The 27,869-nt window shown below is 38.8% G+C and overlaps 1 protein-coding gene across 2 annotated transcripts in view; it reads left to right on the top strand.

Moving 5' to 3' along the window:
* Positions 1 to 541: 541 nt before the first annotated feature.
* Positions 542 to 27,869, top strand: part of LOC111577385 (glutamate receptor-interacting protein 2-like) — a 78,406-nt gene continuing 51,078 nt past the window's right edge. The window contains exons 1-7 of one of the 2 annotated variants that reach the window (XM_055010626.1): positions 542 to 673; positions 1,711 to 1,856; positions 5,991 to 6,071; positions 8,045 to 8,120; positions 15,514 to 15,659; positions 16,060 to 16,207; positions 25,388 to 25,557. In XM_055010626.1, the coding sequence (XP_054866601.1) occupies positions 558 to 673; positions 1,711 to 1,856; positions 5,991 to 6,071; positions 8,045 to 8,120; positions 15,514 to 15,659; positions 16,060 to 16,207; positions 25,388 to 25,557 (883 nt within the window). In that variant the 5' untranslated portion in view covers positions 542 to 557. Of the gene's footprint in view, positions 674 to 1,710; positions 1,857 to 5,984; positions 6,072 to 8,044; positions 8,121 to 15,513; positions 15,660 to 16,059; positions 16,208 to 25,387; positions 25,558 to 27,869 lie in introns of both variants that reach the window. The other variant, XM_055010625.1, reaches the window with a different exon arrangement.

The raw sequence follows: 27,869 nt of genomic DNA, 5'->3' as shown, positions 1-27,869 counted from the left end.
AGAAAACCAGTACTGCTAATAATATTGATGGTATTGTTTCGAGGTCAATGCATTCTAAATCGTTGCATATACGTTATTTTGCCTTTCAAAAAACTCTTACATCTGCCATCGATAGTTTCCTCTGAAGAGCTCTGTGACTGTTTTGCTGTTGTGGTGATGTGATGTAGCCTTTAAAGACCTTTTCATCTCCGCCAGCAACTCTCCAAGTGCAATGACTGCAAGAGACAACGAGGCACTTTTTAATTCTCTTTGGCTGAGGTCTATATTAGTTTAAATTTACATTTTAGTCGTTTCAGCTGTCTGGAGCAACAGGAGATCAGCGTATCGCTCAAGGACACACAGCAGCAGGCAGATTTTAGTTTATCTTTCTTGTATCTCAGTTTCACTTTAATTCAGGAATAACAATGGACAGAACAGCCACTAACCACTTATGTCTGTGGTGTATTTTGTGTTTGTGTGTTGGGTTTGTCTTTCTCTGTCTCTGCCCATTCTGTGTGCGTCTATCGTCTTTATGTGTGTGTGTGTGTTTTTGGTTAGAAGCTCTGCGGGGGGTGACCATGGTGGAGCTGGTGAAGAAAGAAGGCAGCACGCTTGGACTCACCATCTCAGGAGGAACCGACAAAGATGGGAAGCCGCGGGTATCGAACCTACGACCTGGAGGGCTGGCAGCCAGGTGGGTGAAACCACAGAAGACAAGAATACAATACATAAACTCCCCAGCCACTTTATTGGGTACACCTGTTTATCTTGTAATTGCTTGTTAACACAAATAGCTAATCAGCCAATCACATGGCTGCGTTTAGGCATGTAGTCATGTTCAAGACAACTTGCTGAAGTTTACACTGAGTATCAGAATGGAAGAGAAAGGAGATTTAGGTGACTTTGAACGTGGCATGGTTGTTGGTGCCAGACGGGCTGGTCTGAGTGTTTCAGAAACTGCTGATCTACTGGGATTTTCACGCACAACCATCTCTAGGGTTTACAGAGAATGGTCCAAAAAAGAGAAAATATCCAGCAGTTGTGTGGCTTAAAATGCTTTGTTGTTGTGAGAGGTCAGAAGAGAATGGGCAGACAGGTTGGAGATGACAGAAAAGCAACAGTAACTAAAATACCCATTATCTATACACCGCTTAATCCTGATTAGGAGCTGGAGCCTATCCCAGCTGGCTTGGGTCGAAGCCAGGGGACACTCTATCTACACATAGAACAAACAATCACACTCGCATTCACACCTATGGACAATTTAGAGTGATCAATTAACCTGACCATGTTTTTGGACTGTGGGAGGAATCCGGAGTACCTGGAGAAAACCCATGTATACACAAGGAGAACATGCCACTCTGTGCAGAAAGATCTTGGGAAGGCTGGGACGTGAACTGGGGATCGTCTAGCTGTAAGGGGAAAATGCTGACCACCACTGTGCAGCCCACTCAAATAACCACTTGTTACAACCAAGAAATGCAGAATACCATCTCTGAATGCACAACACGCCCAACCTTGAAAAAGATGAGCTACAAAAGCAGAAGACCACACCGGGTGCCGCTCCTGTCTGCTAAGAACAGGAAACTGAAGCTACAATTGGCATAGGCTCACCAAAGTTGAACAATATATTCAGATGGTCAAAATTTGGCGTAAACAGCATGAAAGCAAGAGGCAACTGAGATTAAAGCCATACATGCAAGCTAACGGTTTTGTTTCTTTTCTGAGCAGGAGTGACCAGCTAAATGTCGGCGACTACATCAAGTCGGTGAACGGCATCAATCTGACCAAACTGCGGCACGAAGAGATCATTAGTTTACTGAAGAATGTAGGAGAGAGAGTTCTGTTGGAGGTGGAGTATGAGCTGCCGCCTACAGGTACACACAAGTTCAACTTATTTCTGAATTATTTCATCTGAAATCATCATAAATTATGGAATCTGTGAGATTTAAGCTTGATATATCAAATACTTCACAAGATTTATAGTTATATGTTTTTAAAAGCTTGCCTGTCGACCTACTTTTAACATGTTTTTTGCAGATTGAAATATAAGGCTTTGTTTGAGCAATAATATCTTGTGAGTTTACAAATATAAAAGACTGAAATTGTCACAGTTATTTCTTATCATGCCATTGATTCAGAATCTGCAATACCGGACAAGTAGGTCAAACATTATCTGATTACTGGTAAGTTGAAATATGAAAAATATATTAAAGACATCATGAAAAGTTCCATCTTTGAGCACTCATTACCAAAAAAGTATTGCAGAATTCAGTTAGTGATGTTTTCTGAATCACATGGAATTGCATGTTACAAAAACGCAAAGCAAGACATACAGAATAGTTTCTTAAAAGGTTATTTTACTTTAACTTTTTGAGCAGGTATGGCAAGTTGTTCGACAAAAAAAAAAATTGCTATCTAGCCAAATCCAAGTGGAACAGAGTTCATATCAGTTCTCTTAATGACATGGCAAATAACAGCAGACATTTCAGGTTTTTGTCTAGGTCCTGTGATATTGTCATTCAAATGTTGCATACTGCAATATTAAAACAAAAATTTGCTCGGAAAGTATCTCATGTATCAAGCTAAAATTTCCCAGATATCTTTGGAAAAATTTTATGCTCTAAAAAGGTCATACTAATCAGTTGGTATAGCAGATTTTTTTTTCTGAAAATGTGATGATTTAAGATGGAATGATCATTCAACCTGTTTTTTGTCATATCCAATGTGACGTTACCACATTGTACAAAGTGGTCGGCAAACATTGTTTCTGCAACGTCTGTATACAGAAACAACAGGATGATTGCAGCCGAGGAATGACCTCCACACCTAAATTCCATCTCGCTAGATAGAGTACACGCTACTTCTGCATCACCACTGAACATTGGCACTGAATACAAATCATGAATCTTCTCATATGAATGTATTTCCTTGCAGTATGGAACCTCTACATTCATTTCAATGTTGGTACAATAGGGATCCCAATGCAGAGGGCTATGGAATAAAAACACAGAGTTATCAAATGCAGTGTGATGAAATTCAGCAATGCACTGTATGATGGGAAATGTGTTTGCTATAATTTCATGCATCCCATGTCCAGATTTATGCAGACCATCTGTGTAGATCATGGTAACCGTAGGACCTACAGCTGAAAGCAACTGAACTTTTATTTTGGGTTCTCGAAGACATTTTACCTTTCATCCAAGAACTGAAGCCAGAACTGGAGAAGCATTTTGGATGAGAAGTGAAATGTCTTCAAGAATCTGAAAGAGAAGTCCATTTGTTCTCAAATGAAGTTCCTAGAACATGGTTTATTCATACTAAAATAGACTTTGCCCCTTTATATCTAACACAGAAAAACACACGGGGCTCCTGTGGATGCTTCTGAAAGTCTGACTGTGATTTTGTACTTTTTACAGGATGTAGCAACTGTGCTACAGTTTCAACTGTAGCACAGTTGAAACTGTAGCACAGTGTATATACATATGATTATTCCTGGACAAACGTATAGTACATGATTTCTGCAGACTTTGGTACTTCCTGCTGCGTTTGGGAACCTTCAATGTAAAGCATGTACAAATCAAAGCACCTCCAAAATCAGCAACTTCTTCAAGTACAACCGTTTGAAAGATGAATTATAAAGGTATAGAGGATGGAGAATCTCCTCATACAGTCTCTCCGACACAGCAAGCATCTGTTTCATTCGTTTTCCTGGCATATGCACAGTCTGCAGACAGCCTACAGGGTCACAACTTTTATGCTGCATAAAGATGTCTGCAGTAAATGTTGGTGAATTTACCTTTATGGTTACCTTTATGTGCAAGAAAAACAAGAATTGGCCCTGATGGTTAAATGATTGTCACTGTAATTTTTTAAAAATAGTGTCATAAAATGCTGTCCAGTGTTATGTTTCCTGAACGGTCTTTAAAGTAATGGATGTATTTTTCAAATGATTTTAACATATAGCCATGTTTACTAAAAAAAAAAAAAAAAAAAAAAAAAAAAAACACGTAAAATAACTAAATTGCATTCTCAAGCATGTTTTAAGGGAAACATATTTTCTCCTGGATTATATTTGTTATGATTGCATCACAAATACTTTTCCAGTTCACAGAAGTTTGCCTTTTATTTATTTGTTTTGTTTTCCAGTAACTCCTTTTCAGCCAATCAGTCCGATATTAGATGGAAGGAGAAGCATCAGACATGTTGTGAAAGGGTCGTATTTTAACCCAAAGCAAATTAATATCCTGAACCTAACCATATAATTTTCTACAAACAACCAATGACTTGAGCTTCCATCTTCCAACATGAATTTAGTGGCTTTTTTTTTTTTTTCATACTGGGAGATTTTCCAACCACATCATGTTCATTCCCTCTGGGGAGAAAGTATGTATCTTTTGAAATAGAAATGCAATTTTACTGGATATGTGTGTGTTTTTGACAGACACAATTGGTTTATAGTTTATAGCCAAAGCACCCAGCTGATTTTTTTGTTTTGTTTTGTTAACACAACACCTCATTATACTTGCATCTGACTGAAGCACTCCAAATACCCCAAATAATGTACACTGCCCGTCCAAAAACAGTCGCACACTAATATTTTGTTGGACTGCCTTTAGCTCTGAGAACGACACACATTCGCTGTGGCATCGTTTCGATGAGCTTCTGCAATGTCATTTATTTCTGTCCAGAGATGCATTAATTTTCTACCAAGATCTTATATTGATGATGGAAGAGTCAGACCGCTGCACAAAGTCTTCTCCAGAACATCCCAAAGATTCTCAATGGGGCTGAGGTCTGGACTCTGTGGAGGACAATCCATGTGTGAAAATGACGTCTCATGCTCCCTGACCCACTCATTCTCAATGAATCCTGGCATCGTCATCTTGGAGCATGTCCATGCCATCAGGGTAGAAAAACTCCATTGATGGAAAGACCTGGTCATTCAGTATATTCAGGTAGTCAGCTGACCTCATTCTTTGGGAACATAACGTTGCTGAACCTGACCAACCCCAGATCATAACCCAAACCCCCACAGGCTGGTAGGTACTAGCCATGATGAGTGCATCACTTCATCTGCCTCTCTTCTTACCATGATGCTCCCATCACTTTGGAACAGGGTAAATCTGGACTCATCAGACCACATGACCTTCTTCCATTGCTCCAGAGTCCAATCTTTATACTACCTAGCAAACTGAAGCCTTTTTTTCTGATTAGCCTCACTGATCAGTGGTTTTCTTAGAGCTACACAGCTGTTTAGTCCCAATCCTTTGAGTTCCCTTTGCATTGTACGCATAGAAATGCTCTTACTTTCACTATTAAACATAGCCGTGAGTTCTACTGTTGATTTCCTACGATCATCTAAGAGTTTGTTCCGACCACATTTGTTCCTTGAACATGATGGTTCACCACTATCCTTCAGGTTTTGATAATGTGTTGGATGGTTCTTACCCTGATTTTAGTAGTTTCAGAAATCTCATTAGTTGTTTTCTTTACTTGATGCAGGCCAAAAATTTGACCCTTCTGAGACAGATTAACATCCTTTCCATGACCACAGGATATGTCTCCCAACATGGTTGTTTAAGAAATGAGAAGCTTCTCACTGCATCAGCTAGGGTTTAATAAGTTGTTGTAGCTGAAACATTCATCACTGCAGTAATTATCCAATGAAAGGCTCTTACTAATTTGCTTAGTTAAATCCAAGTGGCAACTTTTTTTTGGACGGGCAGTGTATTATTACTTTTATACATATCATTTTAACACAATACAATTGCAGGTTTAGTTACTGTAACATCAAAAGACTACATACTTTATCTGGATCTGAGTTCAATTTGTCATAAATATGTCGTGCTGTAACTAGATTAAAGTCATCCTGTGGACTTGCTGAAATTTCCAAAGAAGCAATAAGACTATAGGAAGCAACTAACAGCTTCAGTATGAATTACATATCTCTGTTTCTGTGTCTCTCTTTCTCTCTCCCATTCTCCATCTCCCCCTTCTCAAAGCACCAGACAGCACCTCAGGGGTTATATCAAAGACAATCGACATCTGTTTGCACAAAGAGGGGAACAGCTTTGGTTTCGTCATGAGAGGTAACTATCAGTAGAAGAAGCCAATTACTGTAGGTTGACAGGACCGTGTGATCACTCCTGACGCCACACTCTGCTCAAAAGGTGGCACTTAATTAAGGTACTGTTGCAGTTGCCTGGCAGAGATACAGATATTCTAAGAAGTAGGAAATAATAAAGTTATTTATATAACATCTTTAAAAACAGAATTTACAAAGTGTTTTGACAGACAAAATAAAAGCAGGATATCCAGAAGGCAAAATAACAACAGGAATACAGACAGTCAGGCTAAATAAATAAATCATGACGAAATATTAAATTACACTGTTGTTTTTTTTCTGGCATCCAATAGCTACAATGTAGCAATGTTGATTATTAATTTTGTTCGTTTTTTTTTTATTTAAACTTAACAAAATTACTCTACAATGTTATGTATATATATGTGTGTGTGTGTGTGTGTGTGTGTGTGTGTGTGTGTGTGTGTGTGTGTGTGTGTGTGTGTGTGTGTGTGTGTGTGTGTGTGTGTGTATTAGGGCTGGGACTTTAATGCATTAATTTTGATTAATTAATTGCGCACAAATAACGCGTTGAAAATAGTAACGCAATTGGTTGCACCCTCCTCAGTTCCCTCATTTCTGGCACACCGGTAACTCTGATGAACACTCCAGCCCAGTAGGTGGCGGTAATGAACCTGAAGTCTGTTTGTAGCCATGAAGAAGCACAGGAAGCACTGAGTGAAGTCAGGCACTGGTGAACAGTGAAGGAAGAAGAGATCGAGCTTGTTGGGCAGAAATTTTCCTTTTAAAAATCTTCCCGATGGCAGCTTGGATAAAAGCCTGGTTGTGTGCAAACTGTACAACAAAGACTTTTCTGATCACTGCATCACTTCAAGTCGATGGTATCACCTCAATGTAAAACATGTTGCTGTTAGCACCAGAGCTAACGTTAGCTACGAGTCATGCTAACGGCTAACGGTGTAGCCATCCCATAATAGACCGCTTTTCAGTGCTTGAGTTTACAGAAAGTCTTAAAATGTTGAATAAAATCGCTATAATTGCACTTAGATTTGCAGTAATCTGTGAATGTAGCAGACAGATGAAAAATACAGATAAATAGAAATGAAACATTTTTGTGGTTTAAGTTTTTACTCCATCGAGGCTCTGCCTCCTTGAAGGAGGAATAACCTAAACAACAAAAATACCTCTTTTAATAACTTAATTATAAACTTTTTGTTTATGAAAAAATTACATAAATAAAAATTGATATTCCTATAAAAAGAACCATCAAAATGACATCATTTATCAGACCCAGAAAAGATGAAAACAGAATGAATCTCTGGATTTTTAACTTTCTGAATCTCCTTGAACTACTTAAGCTGATTTTATGTGCCATACAGTGGAAAAAACAACTAAATTCAGGCTTTAAGTCATCAAAATCACTTATTTCTGTATGTCCCATTTTCCTTTTTTAAAAAATAAATTTTAAATTATAAACGCGTATATGTCTATTCATTGATTCAGCTGTCAACCACAATTTTATTTGAATTGAAAAACTTCACTTATTGTGTCAAATATTGCTATTTGACAAAACTGCAATTAATTAAGATTAATCAATTACAAAGCCTGTAATTAATTACATTTTTTAATTGCGTCCACCACTAATATAATATAATATATAATATAATCTAATATAATAAGTGACATGCCACCTTCTTGCTTGGAATATGATTGTTAGCATTTAAAATAAAGAAAACCTTGCCAAAGTCCATGTTTTGAACTGATGATCTGAAACTGATGCTTTAATCTCCAATATCAAGATCAAGTAACATCCTTTTAGCCTAAGTGTAAAAAAAAATAAATGGTTTGTGGTCTGTAACTTTTGCATTTTTTTCAGTTTCTGTGGTTTGGCTGGAAATAAATGTCAGAAATGCTGGTTTTTATTCATGTGAGTCCAAAAGTGAATGTAAACATCATTTTGTTTTCCTGCTTCTACTGCAGGTGGAACCCATGAGGACTGGCACAAGTCACGGCCCTTAGTGGTGACGTACGTCAGGCCTGGAGGCCCTGCAGACAGGTAGGACTGGATACGCACTGAAACAAACGTAAACCCAAAGATAGTGCACACATAAATATGCATATACGTATCTGAACCCCAGGATCTACTTTTGGGTTTGGAAGGCAAAGTTGTCAGAATCACACCATTTTTGAGAGCCAGAAACCATAAAAACAGAAAGATTCATCAGATTTTCAACTTTCCAACAGTCCTTGAGCTACTCATCTGTAAGGCACCAACCTTAGTCGACATGGTTTGCATAGAAATTTCCCCCAAAAATAAACCCTTTATTCTAGTCAGATTCTGCTAAAAAACTAAACATTCAGTGTTTCTTGGTGCAACTTTAAAGCCATTAGTGACTTACCTGTCACCCACAGATATGTTGGAAAAATTCTGGGACTTTTGGGTGAACTGGACTGAACTGCAAGATGTGCAGAAATAACACAAATATGGAAACTAATTTAAAATTTAACTGGTAAAATATGTTTAATATGCAAATGGCTCACTTTTTCCCCCAGTTTTGGAAAGAAAAAGTTTTTAAAAAATCCAGAATAGTCCCCCCCCCCAAAATAATCCACAAGATAGATAGATAGATAGATAGATAAATAATATTTTTATTGTTGTTGTTGTTATATTCATTCATATTATTACTATTTTCTTGTCTTGTGGATGATTTCTTTAAGTTATTTTTTTATTTAGTTTTTTTTGATTATTGAGGTTTTTTAAGGAATAAACACATACAACATTTTTTCCAAAACTGCAAAAATTGGTTTATTAACTAATTATTATTATTATTATTATTATTATTATTATTATTATTATTATTATTATTATTATTATTATTATTGTTATTATTATTAGAGTAATAATAAATAAAGGACTTCAACTTTTTTTTTCTTGTTTTATGATTTATGGCGTTATATATATGTGCTATACTTTATAATACTGTACATAAGACATCATTGAGGTCTTTCTAATTCTGGCCTTAGTTATGCTGTTTCCATAGAGGTGCAGGACTTTATATTGCAGTGAAAAATGAGCCCACAGTGAGAAAGAACGTCATAGAAACAAAGAAAACACCCTTAAGCTGCTTGGAGTTCAGTGGGCTAAATGTACTATTCAGATTCAACAATATTTCTTTTTGCCATACAGTCACAAAAAGACATCTGAACAAAGACACAGAAACATGTACTGTCAGAGCCAGAGAGAGGGATCATTTTAGATCTTTTTATAGAGTGAAAGGGGCACTGTCTTCCAAAAAAAGCAATGTCTAGGAAAAATAAACGCCAGACGAGAGCTGGCCTCCATGAAGTATAAAATTAGAGCAGCGTAGTTGCAGTCAGGAGTGCAAGAGATTCATCTGAGCCTTCATGTGAATAAAGCCCAAGGATAACGGTGTCGTTTCCAGTGACCGTCACTGGTATGTTGACAGTTATGTGTTACTCAGAGCTGCATGAATCACCTCATATCCCTTTAATGTTGTCATCATGTGTCTGTCTCAGCCTTCATGTTCAAGTAATAATCCGTGACATTTTCGTATAAATGTCAGCTTTGCGACTGTTTAACTGATGTAACACAGTGATGATTCAACCTTCTGTAGATCCAGTACAGGATTTTTTGCATATTCACAAACCCTGAATTCCTCCTGGGAGGAATATTGTACTGCAGAAGAGAGAATGCCTTTTTAGATTTCACTTTTCTGGTTTCCAGAAAAGAAAAAGCAGTACCATTCGCACAACATCAGACTTCAAATCCTGATGAAGAGATGACAGAATTAGGTCTAATGCTCTTAAAGGCAGATGTTACGTCTTAATTTCTGGCACAGCTTTTAGTGAACAAAAACCTCAGCATGATGAACTCATGAAACCAGAAGAAGATACAACACTTATTTCTAATTAATGAAACAAAGACAGCAAAGTTTGAACTAAAAGCTGCTCCCTGCCCTCAGACGAGGAGCCTTGCTGTGTCACGAAATGCAATAAATAATGCAGCTTCAAAAACAAAATGATGCATAATGTTGTATTTCTGTGCTCAGAAGGTGAGTTAAAATTTAAACTATTGACAGTTTTATTTCAATCAGTAGTGCAGCCAGATGAGGTTTAGATCAGTGAAGAATTTCCTGTAAGATAAATAAATTTCTTATCCCGCCCAGTTCTAACTTATAGAAACTCTCATTTTTATTGGCACAAAAATCAAACACTTACAAGTATTCACAACTCTTGAAAATTTTCACCTTTTTTTTCCTTTTAAACATTGAATCGTGGTCAATTTAATCTGGCTTTTTAGACAAGAATTAACCAAAAAGAACCTTTAATGTCAAAGTGAAAACAGATTTCGACTAAGTTATGTCAATTAATTACAAATCTAAAATGCAAAAGAACTGATTGTGTAGTTTGCATGCCCTTCAAGTTGTAGTAGACTGAGCAAGTGTTGCTAGGTTTCAATTAGCATTGCACATCTGGGCACTGTAATTTTACCCCATTCTTCTTTGCAAAACTCCAAATTCTGCCACAAATCTTCAGTTGGATTGAGGTCTGATTTTTGATTCAACCACTCAAGAACATTTATAAATTTGACAAGAAAGAGTCTTTATTTTTAAATTCTTTTAAAAAATTGCCAAATTGAAGTGCCCTTATTTCAGTGTTGAAGAGCAATAAAAGGGTAAAATTTTCAGCTATTGTCAAATTGTGCAGGTTCTGCTTAGTTTAATGCAAAAACCCCAACCAGACATGTTGGTGTGTACTACAGTCTGATGATCCTTGAGATCCTTGGCATGTCAAAATAGCCAAAATACCTTGGCTTGCCATACTTGCCACACAACAAATTCTACTGGTGTCAAAGGCCTCAAACATTGGTGAAATGTCAACCAAAGACTGTATTTTTAGTAGGAAATGTGAATACATCCATGTATTTACACTTGCAGGAACTTTCTGGGACCTCAGTTCAACATGTTTACATGTCTAAATAGCCAAAACTGCAACCTTGGCTTGTCATACTTGACACGCATCAAATTCTACTGGTGTTAGAGGTCTCAAAGGGTGGTAAGATGTCAACTAAAGACTGTATTTTTAGTAGGAAACATGAATATATCCATATTTTTCAAAATACAGGAACTTGCTAGCAGTGTTTCCTCTACATTCACTCAGCAGTGGCAGCCCGCTGCTGAATGAAACTTTCTAGGACTTCATTTCACCATTTTGACATGTCAGAATACCAAGAACTGCAACCTTGGCGTGCCATACTTTGCCACTCATCAAATTCTACTGATGTTGAAGGCCTCAGAAATTTGTAAAATGTCTACCAATGACTGTATTTTTAGTCGGAAACATGGATACATCCATATGTTTACACTTACAGGAGCTATGTAGAACCCAAGTTCACCATTTTGACATGTCAAAATAGCAAAAAAAAACCCTGCAACCTTGGCTTGCCATACTTACTACACATCAAATTCTACCAATGGTAGAGGTTTTAAAAATTGGCGAAATATCAACAAAAGTGTATTTTTAGTGGGAAATGCGGATAAATCATATGTTTACGCTTACAGGAACTTTCTGGGGCCTCAGTACCACCCTTATTTGAAAATTTTGCACTTATTTAGATCTGCTGGAAACAATTTTGTCTTTGTCCTTACCAATCCAGGTTTAATTGTAAAAAAAATGTTTTCTTGAAAAGACTTGAAATAGAGCTGACTGCATAAATCACAGACAGACAAGTGATGAATTAAAGGAAAAATCTGAGTGGAAGTAGCTAGAAAATATCACAAAGCTAGAAGTATGACTTTTACTCACATGTTCATACATGAATCTAGTATTCATGGGAGATTTTAGAGCGTTGTACTGTCCACCATGATGATTAAAACACCAAAAATAAAAATAAGAACGATGCACTGATGACAAGGAGTACTGAAGCTCTCCTAGGGGCTTGTGGTAAAGCAGCACCTGACTCAGACACTTTAGGTTAGTTTTTTTCTTTAATTTGTCACCCATCAGTATTAGCATGACACAAATCTCGCAGCTTAAAAGTTCCATTTTGAAGAAGCAGCTTGACTCATCTGTTCCTACGCTGCTGCTGCAGCTCAGTCAGGAAAAGAGCGAGTAACCCTCCTCTCTGATCACCGAGCAGCTTCAATCACTTTAGAACTGTAGGATGCTATTTTTACTCTGCTAGCACCTATCTGTGTGAGGATTGCATGCAGAAATAAATCAGGGCAGATGCAGAATCGCTGCATGAAAGTAGCTAATGTGTCACATTTCTACCAATCGAGCGATTTCACGCTTCTCTGACACCATCTTTAGGGCTGGTGAAAGGGCCCTTTCACTATAATCTAGTGTACATTTGTCAAAACTGATTGCCGATCTACCAAAACTATCAGTTTGTATTAGCCATGGCTTTAGTGAACACAAATAGATGTCTTCATTTTCAAGGAAATGAGCACACATCGCAAATTAGATTTTTCTTTATGAAGTTATTTTAGATAAACCCACAAGTTCATACACAGATTGAATAAACCTCCACAGGTTCACAGACAGAATTGACAGACCGGGACAAAGATTAAAGATTAAATTCTTTCTATTGAGTTATTTCGCCCCGAAGCTCATCTAACACCATTCTAAAGAAAACCATCTCCAAAATGTGGGTCAGTCCAGGGGAAACGAATGAGATATTCATGCTGCTTTATATCCCATTTATATGCCAATTGGAGAAAACTTAATCCACAGCACCATACAGTCCCAGGAGTCCCTACATTTTTAGCATTACCCACTGGGAATTAAAGCGCCGACTCTCAAAGTGTTAGAGAGCTGTGGTGTTTTATGCAGGGCCGCAAAGAAACTGTTTTTACTGCGTCATCAGAAACAGACCAAAAGACGCTGCAGGCGAAATGTCAGTGAAGCCCTTAAGAGTGGTTGTTTCAAGCAAAAACTTACGTTAGAGCTGACTTTAAAGGGAAAATCCACACTGAAACACTGTTTAAACTCACAATTGGCTGTAGGTGTGGTTCCTTTTTTAGTTTTTCTTTCCTCTTTATGTGGAAAACTGGTCAAATTTAAATAATGCCAGGTTTTGATTCTCAGAGTTTGCGCAAATGTCAAGCCACCAAGATTCAAAAAATTTTGTAACTTCATAAGATACTGTGATTGTGTAACCTAATTCCTGCTGTAATAAAGCCTTTTGGTCTCAGCTTAGCTTGCATCATGTTGTTAAAAAGCTTCAGGGCTATCAGCGTCTCATTTTGAAACTTCTGGCTGCGATGATGACAGCTCAGAATTACTCACACAGTCTGGCACCATGCATAAAGCATCTATCAGCTCTCTAATGCAGCTCCTCTGCATTGAAAATTCAAAATGCTGCATATTCATTTTTGTGGAAAATAAATAATTGCCTGAATCGGGCTATTGAGTGCCTCTAAAAACACTGAGCGGTCCTGTGTGTAATGGGGTTTTTTTGTTAGGCGAAACCAGATCGGCATATTGAATATTCAAAAGCACAGCAGTGTCATCTGACATCTTAGTGCTATTTCCGCAGTGTGTCCTCAATTGGAAATTAAGGTGAAATAATTCGCCAACTGATGAGAGGAGAGAAAAAAAGAGGAGGATGAGATCACAAGACAGAATTGTGGAATAGGGAGAAGAAAGAGCCTTGGATCAGGTTGGGCAGAAAGGAAATGACTGAGATGAAGAGGTAGGATGTTGAAAGGAAAATGAAACCTGAGTGTAACAATTAAAGAAAGACAAGGAAGTTAGCAGAGAAGTTTTGTCATCTGTGATTATTTTTCACATTTTTTAAGTAACGTATACATTTTTACATGTCTGCTTTTCCAACATTTGCCTAATCATGCAAACAAAGCATGTCTGAACTTCAGAGAGTGAACTTAGGAAGTAGAGGAAGGGATGGAAATAGGTGATGTTATGGGAATTTCATATGTTTCAGACCTGGGAATTTTTGTATTTTCACTCTCAAAAAAACAGATTTACTAATCCATTTTAAACCTTCAACATCTCCAGAAATATAACCCCCACAGTCATGAATTTGCTTAGGATGCAGACAAAATAGTTTCCAACAGATCCAAAGATTGAATGGCTCCTTTGGAACATTCGATAACCCAAAATACGCCTCATATATTGTTAAATTTTAACATCAAGACACCACAGAAGTAGCTTGTAACTTTGCACATTTAATGACAATGCATAAACCCCTATGTATACTAGTTTTTGTGGTCCTACAAATGAGACAATAGCACCATTTTGGCATGTCAAAATAGCAAAATACCTCAACCTTGGCTTGCCATACTTGCCACACATCAAATTCTACAGATGTTAGAGGCCTCAAAAGTTGGTGAAATGTCAACCAAAGATTGTATTTTTAGTAGGAAATGTGGATCCATCCATATATATATATATATAAATATATACACTTACAGAAATTTTCTGGGACCTGGAAAATGCAATCTTGACTTGTCATACTTGTCACATATGGAATTTTACTGATGGTAAAGGCCTCAAAAGTTGGTGAAATATCAACCAAAGACTGTATTTTTAGTAGGACACATGGATACAGCCATATTTTTACACTTAGATGAACTTTCTGGGGCCTCAATTCACCTTTTTGACATGTCAAAATAGCTTAAAAAACTGCGAGCTCGGCTTGTCATACTTGCCACACGTCAATTCTATTAATGACACAGGACTCAAAAATTGGTGAAATGTCAACTGAAGACTGTATTTTTAGTAGGAAACATGGATACATCCATATATTTCCAAAAACAGGAACTTTCTAGGACTTCATTTCACCATTTTGACATGTCAAAATACCAATAAACTGCAACCTTGGCTTGCCATACTTGTCACACGTCAATTTCTACTGATGTTAAAGGTCTCAAAAGTTGGTGAAACCGCAACCAATGACTGTATTTTTAGTAGGAAACATGGATACATCCATATATTTACACTTACAGGAACTTTCCGGGGCCTCAATAGAACCCTCATTTGAAAATGTTGCACTTGTTTAGATCAACTGGAAGCAATCCTGTCTGTGTCCTTACCAAACTTCATGGCTGTTGGAACTTCTATTACTCGAGATATTAAACATTTAAAATGGATTCCCAGTTAGGAACCTTTTTTTAGGGTAAAAATATAAAACAAAAGTTTAAATATTTTACACAAAATAGTTCATTCTGAGTACCAAATAACAAATCAGTAAACTCTAAACAACACTGCAGCAACACCTTAATCTCAACTGACAAGAGAATGAACTTATGTGCTGTAAGACCTGTAAGAAAAGATGCTAAATGAGGTGATATAGGAGAGAGGAAGCAAAAGGTGAATACAAATACTGAATTCCAGCTTTGTCTTCTATAAATCAGTGTATTTTATAGTCTAATGTTCTGTTTTTGTGTGTGTGTTTATGTGTTTAGAGAGGGCACACTGCGTCCCGGCGATCGTCTCCTCAGTGTGGACGGCGTTCCTCTACACAACGCCAACCACAGCGACGCCCTCAGTGTGTTGGCTCAGTGCGGACAGGAAGCTTTGTTCCAGATAGAGTATGACGTCACCATCATGGGTGAGTGAGAACGCACACACAGAACCACACTCGGACAAGAATTCAATCTTGCAGCAAAACTTCTTTTCTTAAATGCCAGCAAAATTAAAAATTGGTTTGTTGTGTTTATTTTTGCTGATGTGTTGGCATTTTCTGCTGCCTCGGGCTAAGCTCTCCTCCTTTTTTCTTTTCTGCGTAAAAACTGCTCAATTTATTTCAACCAGAAAGCGCTGAAAAGAACCCCCCCTGGTTATCACATCTGGTGGTTTATACTTTCAAGGGCATTCATGCCTGGAGTTTCTCTGCCGGGCTACTTTTATGTATTAGCGGAGCAGATATTAAAAGGTACTCTTGCTGTGTTATTGTTGGTGCATCTGCAGACTGTGGGCATCAAATAAAAGCACTTATTTTCCTCAAACAGACACAGTGACGAATGCCTCGGGTCCGTTATTAGTGGAAATTGCCAAATCACCGGGAGCAACGCTGGGCATCACGCTGACATCGGCCAGCCATCGAAACAAACAGGTCATCGTCATCGACCGGGTTAAACCTGGCAGCGTGGTGGACAGGTACGTACAAACACACCCTCAGCTGGATTTGCTCCATTAAATCTCTGTCCATCTGCCAAACCAAGGACAAAAGAAGGTCTGAATTGATAAACGTGGTTGCTTTCGATTATTACCATCTGGTCGGAGCTACAGTGCAGTTGGTAAAGCAGCAGTGAGTCTTTTACGGGTTGATTTTTGGTGCAGATGCAACTATATAACATATACAGTGAATAGAATGCAGTATAGCACAAGAAGACTGATTGTGCTTGAAATAGGGTAGATAATGATTTAATAAAAATCTATAACTTCTGGAAATTAAGGAAAAAATCATCAGTCAGACATTTTGGGTGACTGTGAATGTCAGGTTTACCTTCATAAAACTGTCCTGATAGCCCCGATGGAGTTCAGGATTCATCCAGAGAAGCTCCAACACAAATAAATTCCACCTTATAAGCTTGGAATCTGAGTATAACAGCTGATCTGTTGGATGTATTGAACACCAGAGAGCATTATTTACAGTCCAACCCTGTTTTACTGAAGTTATCGCTGCTGTGCCACATTTGCTCATCACTCTCAGCTTAAACAGCCACTTAACATTTCTGCTGCCGTGCAATGCTGCAGGTATTTATTAAAGGAAAGAATCGGATGCGCAGCCAGCTGCGGGAAGCAAACAAGACAGCAGCAGGTCTGTTAATGTTTCTGCAAAGTCCCAATTTACATTCAGTGTCACTTCAGAAACATTACTGTAACATTTCAACAGTAACCAGGCACATTTCCTGATACGTCAGTAGCTGTATTTAGACTGAAATGACTGACACCTGTGGGTGGTTCAGCCCTACATGGACTGGATTTTGAAGGATCCAGAACAGCCGATGAACCCAGGAGACATCAGCGATGATGTGTTCAGGTGCATCAGCATGACATCCTGTAGAAAGGAGAAAAATGACAGTAGATCCGTCGATGCTCCTCAGAAAACTGGGAATATGATGAAGGAATATGGAAGAATTACAACCAATAATATGGCATGAAAATGACCAAGAAAATGGCATGTCTGAATACCCTAGAGAAAACACAAGCTGTCATGATTTGGTGTGTTTTTTATGCCTCTAGCCCACTAAAATAAATGTCTTTCACTTTCCAAATCCACTTTGAGAGCCTGGACCTGGATTGTTTATCCCTTGTTTTTGTATGTTTTTGGTTCTAATTATTTTTGTCCTCCTTTATGACATACTGTATGTTAAAAGAAGTGTAATAGATGGAAGGGAGATGCAATGGAAGCTGATTTCATGTATGAAGAACCTTTTGAACTCCTGCAGCTTTCATCTAAATGAATTTCTTGTTCAATGTGTTTTTATTGAAGATTCAGTGTGACAGAAAAATAGTACAATACAATTCCGTTTTTTTTTTTTTTTTTTTTTTTTTCTTTTAACATAACCCCAAATCCCTCCCCCCCCACACTGTTGCACCAGTCAAAAAATAAAATACATATATATATATATTATAAAATACAAATAATAATAATAATAATAAAAAAAAAAAAAAAAAAAAAAGGAAAAAAAATAAAAAAAAAAATAATAATAATAATACAATGTCTCTTATCTCTCTGCTGTTGATTAACGTGTGAAAGTAAATAGTTTATTATTTACTCTTCTGTAATGAGTGACGGATCCACTTCTTGGATCTGGTCCAAAATAGGACGCCAGATTTTGAAGAATTTTTCAGTGTTCCCTCTGACGGAATTTCTTATTTTTTCCAAGGCTAGATGGTGTAGGAAATCGGTGAGCCACATTCTAAAAGATGGTGGATGTTTTTCTTTCCAATTAAGGAGAATGAGCCTGCGGGCAATTAGCGTAGTAAAGGCTATTACTTCCTTTTGTTTTTTATTTGAGTTGGTAGATTCAGGCATAATGCCGAATATTACAATTTTGGCCTCTGGTTCAATATTGATCTTTAATGCGCTAGAGAGGAATTTGAAAATTGATTGCCAGAGGGGTGCCAATTTTGAGCAAAACCAGAACATGTGTGATAATGATGCTTGCTCAATTTCACAGCGGTCACAATTTAGGTCTATATCCGGTTTGAATTTTGCTAGTTTAACTTTTGACCAATGCAATCTATGAACAATTTTAAGTTGAATTACCTTGTGTCTTAGGCAAATTGAAGATGAGTATATATTATTCACTGCAGATTGCCACTCATCCTCAGATATTACAATTTCAAGCTCTTCTTCCCATTTTCTTCTGGTATGTGCAAGTGGCTGTACATTGTAAGAAATGATAGAAGTATATATTTTCCCAATGACACCCTTAGAAAGCGGGTTTATATTTAACATTGTTTCAAGAAGAGAGTCGGGGGGCCGTGATGGGAAGTGATTGAGCGTGGTTGACATATAGCTGCGTAATTGAAGATACCTGAAGAATTGAGAGTTAGGGATTTCAAATTTTGTTTTTAGTTGTTGAAACGAGGCATACTGTCCATCAATAAACAAGTCTTTCAGTGTCCTTGGGCCACGCGTAGCCCAGGTTGAGAAGTAATCGTCTATCATGGAAGGAGCAAACATATGGTTATGTGCAATAGGACCATTGATTGACATATCATTTAAAGCAAAACGCCTTCTGAATTGACACCATATCTTGAATGAGTGTTTGACAATTGGGTTTGCAGAGAATTTGCACATCGGTTGAGACAGAGGTAGTTCTGAAGTCATCAAAGAGTGAAGGGAGGTAAAACTGCACGACATATTTTCCAGTTTTAACCATTCAGGGCTGCAACAGGGGGAGCACCAAAATAGCATTGCTCGGATGTTGGATGCCCAATAATAGAATTGGAAATTTGGGAGTGAAAAACCCCCTTGCTCTCTATGCCTCTGTAACACACTTTTAGAGATGCGTGCAGTTTTCCCATTCCATATGAATGAAGATATAGATTTGTCAATAAGGGAGAAAAAGGCATTTGTTAAAAATATAGGTACGCATTGAAAAATGTACAAAAATTTAGGTAAGATATTCATTTTAACAATATTTATTCTACCTCCCAATGATAATGGGAGTGTGTTCCATCGTTCGAGGTCCTGTTTCATGGAGTCTAATAATGGGATAAAGTTTGTTTTGTACATGTGCTTGTAGTTTTTTGTTATCCATACACCTAAGTATTTAAATTTATCTTGACTTATTTTGAATGGGAATTGGCTCGGCATGATTTGTTTAGCCACAGAGTTTATAGGCATTAGCTCACTCTTTTGCATGTTTACCTTATAGCCTGATATCCTTCCGAAGCTCTCAAGAACATCGGATAGTTTAGGAAGGCTCCGGAGTGGGTCCGATATATACAGGAGGGTGTCGTCAGCATACAGCGAGGTTTTGTGCTCTGAGTCCCCTCTTTGGATGCCTTTAATGGAAGGTTCGCTACGTATTGCAGTTGCTAGGGGCTCCATTACCAATGAAAATAATAGAGGGGATAATGGGCACCCTTGCCGTGTGCCCCGTTCTAGTTTGAAAAAATTTGACCGATTATGGTTTGTACGGACTGCAGCTAGAGGGGCGGAGTATATCATACGGATCCAAGATATAAACTTTACACCAAAACCGAACCTTCTAAGAGTATAGAAAAGGTAGTCCCACTCCACACGATCGAACGCTTTCTCAGCATCAAGTGATAAGACCACTTCTGCTGTATCTGGTGGAGTGGGACTATGCAGGATATCCAAAAGCCTGCGGATGTTATAAAATGAATATCGGTTTTTGATAAATCCTGTTTGGTCATTGGATACTATTGAAGGGACAATTAGCTCTAAGCGGGTTGCTAAAATTTTGGCAAATATTTTATTGTCTACATTTAACAATGAAATTGGTCGATATGAGCTACATTTCAATTTACTTTTGCCCTTTTTATGAATTAAAGATATGACCGCCTGCCTCATTGTTTCTGGAAAGACACCAGATCGAGATGATTCATCATAAACAGAAAGTAAAATAGGGGACAGCTCTTTAGAAAATGTTTTAAAAAATTCGGTTGGGAAGCCGTCAGGCCCGGGAGCCTTTCCACTCTGCATGGAGGCAATAGCTTTCATAATTTCTTGTTCAGACAGTGGTCTTTCTACATCTACTGCCGATTGCTCACTAATAGTTGGAAGGGTAAATTTTGTGAAAAAGGTCTCAAATTGTTTTTCATTACCACACGATTCAGAGGTATATAGTTCCGAGTAATATTTACTGAACTCGTTATTTATGTCTATAGGATCTGTTAGTTTCTCACCTTGTTCATTATTAATTTCAAGAATTGACTGATCAGCCTGTTGTTGTCGTAGTTGATGGGCCAGGATTTTCCCAATTTTCTCCCCATGTTCATATACTTTATGTTTGGATTTATTTAAGAGGTTTTCTGCATGTTTTGTGGTTATTAAGTTAAATTCAGTTTGAAGAGCCAGGCGTTCTTTAAATATTTCAGATGAAAAAGAGCAAGCCAAGGCATTGTCCAGTCTTAAAATATCACTTTCAATCTTTCTGAGGCGTTCATGTTGAGCTTTTTTTATTCTGACATTATAAGCTATGATTTGGCCTCTAAGATATGCCTTTAGTGATTCCCAGATTAATCCAGACGATATGTCTGGAGTTCTATTTCGCACCAAATACTCATCTATTTCCTTTGATATAAATTTGACAAATTCTGCATCAGAAAGCAGAAGAGTGTTAAATCTCCACGGTCGGTATTTGATGTTTGAGGGCATGTTCAGGATCATCGATAGTGGTGCATGGTCTGATATTACTATTGCGTGATATTCACATTTATTTACAAGTGGAAGCAAAGTATTATCTATAAAAAAATAGTCTATTCGGGAGAAAGTCTTATGTACTGGCGAGTAGAAAGAGTAGCATCTTCGGCCTGGGTTTTTAGATCTCCAAACATCGTTCATCCCATAAGTTTTTAGAAGCTTATTAACTGTTTGCTCTGTTCGATTTGGTTGTACTGTTTTAGATGAGCTGCGGTCTTGTGATGGTGATAAGACACAGTTGATATCGCCTCCCAGGATGAGGTGATGTGAATCAATATTTGGTATTTGAGAAAATAGTCTCGTAAAAAAAGCACTATCATCCCAGTTAGGGGCATAAATGTTTGCCAAGACAACAGGGGTGTTATTTAGCCTGCCCACCACAATTATGTACCGACCGTTAGAGTCAGCTTCAACATTACCAAGGGTGAAAGAGATGTTCTTTTTAATGAGTATAGCTGTTCCCCTAGATTTGGAGTGAAAGTTCGAATGAAAAAATTGTCCTACCCAATTGCATCGAAGCTTTGAGTGGTCATGTGTAGTTAGGTGAGTTTCTTGGAGAAAGACAATGTCAGCGTTCATCCTCTCCAGGTGGGAAAACACCCTCCTACGTTTTGCCGGCTTGTTAAGAGATTTAACATTCCAGCAAACAAAGTTTACCTGGCAGAGGCCGGACTGAGTATTCAACGGTGATCTAGCCATGTGGACTGGGACACATAGTGACAAGAGTAATATTTGGTTGGGTTAAAAAACACAGAGAGGTCAATAATAATCAGCTTAGAAAGTACAAACAATGATCTTAAAACAAATTTTGGTGCAACAGGCGCTAAACCCCCAAAATCACCAGCAAGAACATGGTGATAGAACAACCCTTGAAAGAAAAATCCACACATTAGCATAGCCTATGTGTTTGTTTAGAGTTCTAGCTTTACAGGTGGCTCCATGTGCATTTAGAATTAAGATAAGTCTTTTAGAATGCACAGTAATAAAGAAAAAAAAAATATATATATATATATTTTGGCGGCCTAGTCCATTAGTCTTTTTATGATTGACTACTGTAACACATCCTATAAAAATATGTAATTACCTGAATTTACTCAGGGATATAGGAAAACCCTGCTTCAGCACTTATTAACTTAACAACACAATTAACTTTCCAATATACAACATTGTGCTTAGCAGTTCAAGATTATCGTTTGAAAAAGATAGTGTTATTTGCGTAGTGCGAGGCTTTACCGTTTGTTGTAGTAAGCCTAGTCACTCCTTACATTTTTTCACGTACATACGCTTGGGCTTTAGCTGGGTCGTTGAAGATCATATCCTTGCCGTCATGGGAGATGCGCAGCCGGGCTGGGTAAAGGAGCCCATAGCGCACTCCCTCTCGACCTCGCAGCGACTTTTTCACGTCGTTAAAGGCCATCCTTGCGCGGGCGACACTTGGTGGATAGTCAGGGAAGATGAGGATGGTCGAGCCGTTGCGCTGCGGTGGGTCTGATTCTCGTGCACGGCGGAGGATGTCGACGCAGTCTTGAGGGTAGTGCAGTTTGGCTATGATCGGTCTGGGTTTGCCATCAGCTCTCTTCCCCTGTAAGGAGCGATGTGATCTGTCCACCAGTACATCCCTGTCCAGCTTTAGCACGTCACGGATTAGCTTGGATACAGCAACAGGCGTACACGGGGAGCTCTCAGCCACATTCAGTATTCGGATGTTTGATCTCCGACTGCGCCCTTCCAAGTCCACATGTTTCTCACGTAGAGACTCCACGATTTTCTCCAGCGTTTGGACTTTGGTTTGCAGTGTTGTTATGTCATCTGAGTGTACAGAAAGCGCCCCCTCCATCTCTACAACCGTAGTTTTGACTGTCTCCATGTCGATGCGAAGGGCTACTGTGCTGTTAGCTATCTCGGTTTTCACTGACTGTAGCTCCGCTTTAATGCCCTCGATTTCGTGCGTAATCACCTTTGTCACCTCTCTTTGAAAAAGTTCAGTCATTTCGATCTTCATGAATGACAGCAACTCAGTTTTTAGATCTTGAAGTTCACCTTTTCCTGACATTTTGCTGGTTGAGTCGCCTACAGGATGTGTAGGCCCGGGTGCTTTGTTAGCTTTCTCGGGGCTCGTCTCCTCTGTAGTTTTGTTGCCCGGTGTAAATTTGTATTTTCGCAAGTTATTTGCCATTTTCAAAGAAATCACCCGTTTCCTCGGATGTCACAGATGGTACGTAAGGCTTCAGTTTTTCTCACGACGCCAAATAAAAAGACTTATATGTGTTTCTGTGCGGAGCCAACTGGGCACACGTCTACTCCATTGCCTGCTCGCCGGAACTCTCTCATCTAAATGAATTTCTGCGCAGAAATGTCAAGAAAGGCTCCACTCACTGTAAAAAGTAACATTCATGTCTCGAATGCATCCATTGGAGATATAAACCGATCAGACATAACATTATGACCCCTGACAGGAAAAGTGAAGAACACTGATTTTCTCTTCATCATAGCACCTTTTAGTGGGTTGGATATACTATCAAAGTTGATGTGTTAGAAGCAGGAAAAATGGGCACGCATAAGAGCATCTCCAAAACTGCAGCTCTTGTGGGGTGTTCCTGGTCTGCAGTGGTCAATATCTATCAAAAGTGGTCCAAGGAAGGAACAGTGGTGAACCGGTGACAGGGTCATGGGCAGACAAGGCTCACTGATGCATGTGGGGAGTGAAGGCGCCAATCCAACAGATGAGCTACTGTTTCTCAAATTGTTGACAAAGTTAATGCTAGTTCTGATAGAAAGGTGTCAGAATACACAGTGCATCGCAGTTTGTTGCATATGGAGCTACATGCAGACCAGTCAGGGTGCCCATGCTGACCCCTGTGCACCACTGGGGCACCAACAATGGGCATGTGACCATCAGAACTGGGCCAAGTAGCAATGGAAGAAGGTGGCCTGGTCATGTGTTCTGTTACATCACGTGGGTGGCTGTGTGTCCGTGGCCGCTTACCTGACGAACACATGGTACCAGGAGGCACTATGGGAAGAAGGCAAACCAACGGAGGCAGTGTGATGCTTTGGGCAATGTTCTGCTGGGAAACCTTGGGTCCTGCATCCATGCTGATGTTACTTTGACACGTACCACCTACCTAAACATTGTTGCACACCATGCACACCCTTTCATGGAAACGGTATTCCCTGATGGCTGTGACCTCTTTCAGCAGGATAGTGGACCGTGCTACAAAACAAAAATGGTTCAGGAATGGTTTGAGGAGCAGAACAACCAGTTTGAGGTGTTGACTTGGCCTCCAAGTTCCCCAGATCTCAATCCAATTGAGCATCTGTGGGATGTGGTAGACAAACAAGTCTGATCCATTAAGGCCCCACCTCACAACTTCCAGGAATTAAGGGATCTGCTGCTAACATCTTAGTGAAAGATACCGCAGCACAACTTCAGGGTTCTAGAGGAGTCCATGCCTCAACAGGTCAGGGCTGATTTGGCAGCAAAAGGGGGACCAACAATATTAGGCAAGAGGTCATAATATTATGCCTGATCAGTGTATCTCTTGTAATGTGCAACATTCTGCCCCTCCATTTGATGCTCCGTATTAAATTTCTGTCTGTTAGATTAGCTTTGAGGACAAGAAACAGGCTCAGCTCTGAATATTCCAATTGCAGAATCAGTGGTGGCCTCAAAGACCTTCAAGATGGTCTCAAAACTTTAGCTGTGCTCACTGATACTTTATGCATGTCAAAAAAGTGTATAATTAGGATACCACATACTACAAATGGAAATAAATAACAGTTGACAGATCTATTCATAAAGTTCCAAAAAGCATAATATATTTAATTTATTTTCTTCTGTACATTGGAGGGAACAGACTGATATTTTCTTGGTAGTACAGTCAGTTTTTTGTAGAAAAATCTCTGGCTTCATTGATTGTCCTCCCACCTCTGAATCCAGCCCTACACTGTAGGATTACGAATATACAGCTGTTGCATTTATGTACAGTATATTCCCCCTATATGAGAAACACCCTTACACACAGACAAACGCACATCGGCTGTGTCCAACACTAACACAGACACTAGGAGACAGGATTTTGCTCCCGAGCCTCAGTCTGGCTCTAAAATATACATGAAGCACTTGAACTCTCTCTGTAACAAGAACTAAAATAACCTCAGTCAACAGAACAGGTTGACAGTGGAGGGCTACGCTCTGCCACTATTCATTCCCACGCAGCTGCAAATTCTTTTCTTTTTTAAATCTGAAGCCAGCTGAAGAGCAGAGATGTCCGGCTGACCAGCCCTGCAGCACGCTAATGTGAGCCAAACTGAACTAAGAATAACATCAAGAAGGCATTTCTGAAAAATGCGTTGCACTGTATTTGTTTCCCTGTGCGGTTCAATGGTAACATCCCTTTTTTATTCTCCCTTTCTGCCTGATGCACCAGATGTGGAGCGTTGCATGGTGGGGATCACCTGCTGTCCATAGATGGGACGTCGACAGAACACTGTACAGTCCTGGAAGCGACACAGCTACTAGCAAGCACAACAGAACTGGTCAAATTAGAAATACTCCCCTCACATCAAACAAGGCTAACTGGGAAACAGCATGACACAGGTGGGTGTGTAAAATCCATCAGTTGTTAGTATGTGGCTTCAAAAACTATAATATTCAGTGCTGTTGTGCAGTTTTACACCCCATTTTTCTTGCACTTTCTTGCATTTGCATGTAGTGTTACCAGGTTCGGCACCTTGATGTTGTGTAAAGTCAACATTAGCAGCTCGTATCAGACTAAACGCTCCACTTTGTCCCGCTGCACCATCATTACTTATGCTACAGCTTCATTAAGTCAACTGTAATCAAAACATTGTCGCAGTTATATCGACCACAGCGTTTGGGAAACTGGGAATAAAGCCACAGCTAATTACTAGTGGAAAGTAAGCGCAGCAGCATGCATTACTCCATCTATTATCATCATCTTGTAACACCCTTGATTATTTCATGATTCTGCAATCGTTTGTCGATTGCATTTGTGGTTCTTTTTATGCCTCTGGACTGTCGGCAGCTGCAGCCGCAGGCGCTAATGAAGTAAATGTGATATTTAAGGAATGTCTTGGGGGAGTTTCTTCAAATTTTGCACAAGCGTTCACTTAAAATTTGGTGGTCAAAGGTCACCGTGAGCTCACGTTTTTGACCATTAATCAAGTATTCCAAGTGTGACAAAATTTCAGACAATGTCTAAAAGGATAAAATGATGAGATGAGGACACTTTATATCTGAAAGGTCAAAACTTAACTTCACTGTGACAACATAATGATCTGCAAAAACACTTTTCTGGCCATTATTCAGCACCATAACTCAGGATGAAGAGGGGAGACTATGACCAGATTTCGCCTTTAGTGAGTTAATGAATTAGGTAGATACATCCACTACCGTTCAAAAGTTTGGGATCACATAGAAATGTCCGTATTACTGAAAGAAAAGCAGTGTTTTTCAATGAAGATAACATCAAATTAATCAGAAATACAGTCTAGACATTGTTAATGTGGTAAATGACTATTCTAGCTGGAAACTGATTTTTAATGGAATATCTCCATAGGGGTACAGAGGAACATTCCCAGCAACCATCACTCCTGTGTTCTAATGCTACATTGTGTTAGCTAATGGTGTTGAAAGGCTAATTGATGATTAGAAAACCCTTGTGCAATTATGTTAGCACATGAATAAAAGTGTGAGTTTTCATGGAAAATATGAAATTGTCTGGGTGACCCCAAACTTTTGAACGGCACTGTAAATAGATAACTCATTGATCCTTTGCAGGGAATTTGCTTTGTTACAGAATCTACAATCACAGTCAAAAACCCACATCTAACACTGCACATGAAATATTTCCAGCACAACAACTTTCCACAGAGGTACAGCACTAAAATATGCTAAAGGCTTTGAGTGAAGTAATAAAAATATTAGTAATATGTAAAGTGCAGTATAGAAAACAGTGTGCAACAATGTAGAAAATCTACAATTTAAATAATGCCTGTGCAAACTCACTTGCATATATCCAGTGTGCTAAAAACTACTTATTTATAATCCCAATATTAGTTTAGAACAGGACAGAAGGCTGAAGGTGCTGTGCTGAATCACCTCCAGGCCGTGAAGTGAATGTGTAGGATTTCTCATAGCTGACTTCAGTTTTGAGAGCATTGTCGCCTCTGTCACTGCCTGAATAGTGCCCATTTCAGGATGAAGGTCGCCTTCCTGGTCAACTGGAGACACTAATCTTGTGTGCCCACCTTGAAGTCTTGGTGATTGTACAGATCTTTTGTGCTGCTGGGATGACAATGAGTGTAATGCATTCATGTTTCACAATTTATAGCTTTTTGTAGCAACATTTGTATGTGAAGCTTCATCTGCTTTCATGGCTACAACGTTGTGTCCTATCAGAATCAGTTTTATTGCCCTAATGTGAACACATGTAGGAATTTGACTCTGTTTTTGGTGTTGCTGTTGTTTATGTCCACAAACCTAAAAACTTCAGTCTGGATTTCCTGAGTCAATCCCACAGATTGGGTTTGGGGCTGATCAGGTATTTTTAACTAATAGGTATCGGCATGAACATGAGTCAGATCCTTTGTTCACACTTGCTTGTCACACAGTTTGCTTCAAGAGAAAACAGTTTGTGGCAGAATGCTAGTGTTGCAAACTTTGAATTGTTTTCTTAATAATCTGCAGTATTATCAGTCTATTACTGGTTAATTGTTCACTCAAATTTAGTGTAATGGATACACGTCCTGTGCTGGTAATATTATTTTAGTCAACGTACACATTAAACAAGTTGCAAAGCCAGTTCTGTTACATATGACATCGAGATAGAGGAGTACCATGTGACTCAATCTCAGCAGGTCTCTAACTAATGAATCTTTGCCGTAGGT

Source organism: Amphiprion ocellaris, chromosome 5, assembly GCF_022539595.1.
Source record: "Amphiprion ocellaris isolate individual 3 ecotype Okinawa chromosome 5, ASM2253959v1, whole genome shotgun sequence".
NCBI classification, from domain to species: Eukaryota; Metazoa; Chordata; class Actinopteri; family Pomacentridae; genus Amphiprion; species Amphiprion ocellaris.
This window is presented reverse-complemented; position numbering and strand designations above follow the sequence as displayed.